This window comes from Poecile atricapillus, chromosome Z, assembly GCF_030490865.1.
Source record: "Poecile atricapillus isolate bPoeAtr1 chromosome Z, bPoeAtr1.hap1, whole genome shotgun sequence".
NCBI lineage: Eukaryota > Metazoa > Chordata > Aves > Passeriformes > Paridae > Poecile > Poecile atricapillus.
The window spans coordinates 20,349,064-20,355,063 of record NC_081289.1 but is presented as its reverse complement, the minus strand read 5'-3'; the positions used below and the strand labels follow the sequence as shown (position 1 = coordinate 20,355,063).

General features: G+C 39.2%; 1 protein-coding gene across 2 annotated transcripts in view; it reads right to left on the bottom strand.

The window, feature by feature from the left end:
* Positions 1-2,433: 2,433 nt before the first annotated feature.
* LOC131592887 (importin-8) overlaps positions 2,434-6,000 on the bottom strand; it is a 45,816-nt gene continuing 42,249 nt past the window's right edge. For both annotated transcript variants that reach the window (XM_058864763.1, XM_058864761.1), the window contains one exon: positions 2,434-5,862. Coding sequence is in view for 1 of the 2 variants with exons in the window: in XM_058864761.1 (XP_058720744.1) it covers positions 5,765-5,862 (98 nt within the window). In the remaining variant the exon portion in view is untranslated. The remainder of the gene's footprint in view (positions 5,863-6,000) is intronic.

Here is a 6,000-nt window from a genome sequence, read left to right as displayed (position 1 = left end):
TTGTTAAATTCATTTTCAAGATCTCTGTGCATGAAAAGTGGCGAAAGATGGATATGTGCAACTTCACTAACAAACACGTTGAAAATACCTAAAGGTGAGGAACAATTCTTGGATAAACACCTCCAATGGTAAACAGTTTTGTAAGAAATGAATAGGCCTTTATGTTATGCAGTAATTTTGCAATTTGTATAAGGGCACGAAATGTGAAAAATAAGGCATACCAGAGAATAACAATAAAATCTCATTTCAAGAAATTTTTTGTTGCTCAACAGCTTTAACTATCAAGTAATTTTACAGTTTTTGCATTTTGCTTCATGTAACATAATCCAGATGGTCCAGCAGGCAGCCCCTGACCGACACTTTCTCAGGTGAAACCTGCAGGTGACACTGTTGTATCCACGTTGGAGAAATCCACGGATCTGAAAGTTCAACTCCTACCCCACCATGAACAGAGCCAAACACTTAAACTGTGAACCTCTATACAGCCCATAAAGCGAATTCTAGCATTAATATACCACTTCCACCTCATTTTGCTGTTATGAACAATTTGTAATCAAAACAGTTTTCTGATCTCAAGTTCAAAGCACCACACCAAATTTGGGGCTGCCCAAGCACATTCTCTTCCCAAAGGGAGGCATGGGACAAAGTTCTTGGATACTTCCCTAGAAGACCTAGGCAACATTTGGAATGCTGCAGATCTCAGATCATATCAAAAGCATCCCTTCAATTTAGATGGATCCTTTCCCAATTCATCACAACTACATATGCCTGCAGATTCTCTCTGAATTGGTGCTCCCCAAAATTCTTCTAGTCCAATAGTAGTTCATCTGCCAGCTCCCTAGACAAAGAGCTACTTTCAGTAGCCCTTTAGGAGGGGTATGCTGATAATCTTTAAGAAAGATTGTAATCCCACTGAGTGTCTCATGTTGGTGATTGCATATCAGTCAGGACAAGCAGTTTCCAGACTTTTTAAAGGAATACATCTGATTTCTGACAGAGAAAAGTCACATTAAGTCTTCACCTCTCATTAATGGCTGTCAGTCAGGGTACTACATCCATACAAATGATGCATATTGCATTTGCAGTGAGTATCGGAAATAGATCCACAGGCCAGGAAAGTTTCTGCCTGTCTACTGCCCAAGCACTGCTTTAATTTTCTTTCATTTTACACTGGTTTTCCCTGATTGGTTTCACAAAAGTAGTAGCAGTAGAAGAGGTGTCCAAAGCAAGCAGCTTGGCCTGTTCACACATCCTCTTTACGGTATAGTTTTATGCTGAGACTTTCTGGTACCTGGAATAGTGTCTGGCTTCCTTAAAAAACAGTGGGAACATACATCTCTACTGTATCCCACTCACCTGGGTTAAAACCTGATATACCACGGAAAACAATGCTATTTTCACTCCTAAGATCAAGAAGTTCATAGCCATGCCTGCTTTTCTGCAGTGAGGGAAAATCGATTCTCTGCCTACCTGCAGAGACAGCCTCTTGGACTTGAAGAATGTCCTCAATTAGAGACAGAAATCCTTGAGGAACTGACCACCAGACTGCCAGATATTAACCAGAGACTGACTGGGGCATATCTCAGAATGAGGACTGGGCACTTTTGCTGGCATTTTTGCCTGTTCTTTGAGCAAATTTCAGTACAAGGTGTGGGGATTTCAAAGTACCCATATTGAGGAGTAAATCACAGAGAGGCTCATCAAACCACAGGCAGAAGTGAGGGGCTTTTGAAATCCTGTATCATCTGTGTTTGTCAAATGAGAGACTATTCTACAGAGAGAAATGCAACTGATAAATTGCATTGCTTCAAGAAAAAGATTTTATAAAAATTGTTTAAGGTTTACCTTTTCAGGTATTTTGAAAACTCCCTGAAATATCCAATAACATTGTGGCTGACAAAAGAAGAAAAGGAGGGAAGAAAAAGACAGAAAAGTATTCTGGAAACACAACAGTTAATCATTCATGTTTTCTACAATTCCTTTGGCTCAAGAACAATCTCAAGACAGACTCTGGCTTTGTAGTAAGAAAAAAAAAATCCTCTACTGTCCTACCATCTCTCCTCTACAATGTATGATGGAATCCAGAGTCACAAACTGCCAGGACTTCACAGGCAAAGGGCATGTCCTAAAGCACAGAATTTCATGACTCCCTGACACCACACAGGCAGCCTTTTTCCCTAAAGAAAACAATCTCACAGTATCATTTTGTGTGACATTCTTCAAATATTTTGACTTAACACTCCCAAAGCACATTCATTTCAGTCAGATTGTGCACATGTGGGTTTTGGGGGGTTGTTGGGGTTTGAGGTTTTTTAACCTTTTCCTCAGCTTGATATTCTGCACTCTTCCTGGAGCTGGCCATTGTGATTAAAGATTCCACTTTGTAATGAAAGAAAGCAATGTACTTCAATGCTGAAAGAGAGACAGCAAAAAGAGGCAGCCAAAACACTTGGTGATTCTTATTTTCCTTTTACAAGTGACAAAACAGCATATGCAGTTCAACACCCAGGATCAGTTAATTTTATCTGGAAAAGCAGCTTATGTAAGTTCACATTTGCTATGATTATAACCTCCATAACACTAATTTCCTATGTAAAGCCACTGTGGTGCCCACACAGATCATCTTTACACTTTGGGAACATGGGCAGGGGGCAACATAACTCACCAGTTATCAGCCTTTGTTTTATTTTGCAATACATTCATGATTCTGTCATTCCAATAGCAAATACATCATGCTTGGTTGGCAGTGCTGGTATCTGATATTCCACGATTACCTCTTCAAAGTGAGACAATAAATGCACATTTGTGTTACTCTCCCTTTAATGTAGTACAAAGCTGGACACAGCTCAGAAAGAAACACCTAAAATCCATTACCTACTCATGATCATGTACAAATGGGTATTTATCATGTTAAAAGAGAACCATATGTTAAAGTGGAGGCCAGAGCCCAATAAATCTTTTTGGATGGAAACCCTTTTCAAAAAAAAGGAATAAAAAATTAACATTTGCTTTTGCCAGTAGAAACATTTGCTCATGAATCTTCTGGGAAGGGAAAGGCATTTAACCTTTTTACATGCCATTCCCTCAGACATCTCTGACCCTACTGCGAAATAGACAACAAAGATTCCCGACTCCACACTGCTGATTAAACTCTTGTATGAAACATCTGGATGAAATTTTCCTGACAGCTGATTTGAAAAGTATACAAGAAGCAGAACTAGGGAGCAGCTATAGTTCAGCTGAGTGACACCAAGATGATGCTATGCAAAAGCAGATTTTACCTTGAACACATCAACTCCTAAATATTACCTGTGACTGTGCAAGCAACCTCATTAGCAGAAGAAAAATAAATTCATCTTCTACTCTGCATGCCAGTATAGAGAAGGCAAATGGACTTTGAAAGAAACCCAGCTTGAAAATCTTTTTTCTTTTAATAAAGTAATAAAGGGTTTAAACAGTTTACCTGCCTAATACATAACTTCAATTGACAGGTAAGAGAGAAGTTGGAAGTGCCCTTAACTTCCAAAAAATGTTTCTTTAATTTGTGAATGATTTAAAAACTTCTGTGGTTTCTGATAAATTCCCCAACAAACTGGATGTATTGCTTTCCTACTTACTCTCTCAGTCAATACACCCCCATGCCTAAATTAGCAAGCAATCTGTAATTTTCATAACCAGACATTTAAAATAAAGGATATCCTGGCCCTCTGCTCCTTGACCTTAAAGAGCCTGTCCAATGCAGCTCAACAGACTGTACCTTTCTGGAAATACGGACCCTGGAAATCTCACAATTTTCCACATGTACAACAGGCCTGCAAACGAGACATTTTCACTGTTGCTATTAACTAAGCATTAGTGAAAAACCTAACCAGTGAACCAGGCCAGCTTTACTCTGTAGCTGCTTGGGAGAGGAAGGCAAAAAAAAGAAAGAAGGAGCAGCAGCAGTGAAACAGCCTTAGAGTCTGACACAAAGGTACAGGAAACAGGAAAGCGTAGGGAACATTCTGCCCCATAGCTGTCAGGCTAGGAAAATTCCAGAAAGAACAGGCAGAGATCCTCTTGCCTTTTCCAGAAACCAAGGCACAGAGTGCTTCAGATTTATCAGACACAACCAGAATGACAAAATGTAAGCTTCAGCACTGCACAGGGTGAGCAGTCTGTAATTTACCGTAGCTGTGGAAAATTTGATGGGGTATGGGAAAGGCTTTGACTTTTTATTTGGGACACTGCTGTAAAGAAATAGATTATTAGTATGTGTTTAAAATTGATTGGTGAATATTTTTAAATCATAAAGAAATTAACACATAGAGACAAAATCTGGTCTAAACATTTTATCTCAATCCAAAGTTCACATTCTAAAGCACCCCTTCCACTTTTTGCTACACCACTGCAATCCCAGTAGACCTAAAGGAAGGGCACCTATTCAAATTAGTACTGCTATCACTTCCTCTCTAAATGAACTTCTCCACAAATACCTTGTTCTATAGAACCCTTTAGGTTGGAAAAGACCTCTAAGATCATCAAGTACAACTGTTAACCCTGTGCTCAATGCTAAACCCTGTCCCTAAGTGCCACATCTGTGTGTTGTTTAAACACTTTCCAGGGATGTTGATTCTTCCCCACTTCCCTGGGCAACCTGTCCCAATGTGTGACCACCCTTCCCGTTAGGAAATTTTTCCTAATATCTAATCTAAACCTCCACTGGTAAAACCAGTCTTCAAAATTTAGGAAAAAAATCTGTCAGGTAAAGAAATTTCAGCATGGAACAAGAATAACCAACTGCAATGCAGACCAGAAATACAATCAGAGAGTGTAACAGTAAGAAGTAAGTTTGAAGCTGTTCTTCTTCTACCAAAATAAATAAAATATTGGAAATATTTTGTACCACATTATTCAGTTCTACCACTGGAATGGTAATGAATTAATAAAACCAGAAGAGATTATCCCACGTATAATCCAATATTCATCAATAATAGCAGAAATAAGTTGTCACATAGAACATTCTACATAAGAGGGCCACACCACTTGTCCAGGCAAGTGCTAACACTGATGTAGATTTAGAGTAGCCACCTGCCAGGCAAGCCATTGCAACTCACTTGAGTTGAATTCATGGCTAAGAGAAATAATTTAAGACTACTGCATCAAGGGAAAATCTGCCATTTTGTTAAGACCCTTTGACATAAGCAGTGTATGCTTTGTAAGTCCAACAGACACCTCCCTCTACACATTTGGTCTGCACCAAATAGGGAAGGTGTGCTAATATTCTGAACCCAGCAATTTGTATGCAACCAACAAACCATTAAACTGAGCAGTAAAAAGCAGGTGATTGGAAAACATGGAACCAAGGCTTACAGTGTATCAAGAAATGTCCTTACACTTAAAAAATTATAATGCACTCCAAAATCCATTTGTTCAGGCAATCCATGTACAACAGAAGGCACTGTTATCCATATGAATCTATCAATTCTGCACAGCAAAAACCTGAGAAGTGCAACTCAATTAGATGCAGCCTGGCCCCTCCCGGTCATCCAGGTTCCTTGAGGACAAAAGTTTCCTTTCAGTCCATCAAATTCTAAAAACACCACAAGAATTTGTACATTACAGTAGCTGGTTAGAAAGAGCATTCTGGTGGGGGAAGCACACCGCTATTTTCCAGAAAACCTTCAGCAGCATTAAATTACCCTCCCCTATCACTCAGAAGTCACGATGATTTCAAGAAAATGTAATGATGAGACCCTTCCCATTGACCTTTGTAGCTGATCCTTCAGTTGCCACCGGGAGTATTTCCAGCAAAATTAAATGCTGTGATCAGTCCTTTGTTGTCAAATGTGTAGCCACTTTGTTGTTCTATTGTCTTAGTCTCTAGAATTCAAAGAAAAAGGATATGAAAAATAGTCTATAGAGAACACCTTTGTCAGAGGCAATACAGCTCAGCTACAAATGTAAAATTATGGAAAAAACTCTCAGTCGAGAGCCAAGTCAAAATTTCATTCCCTAAAT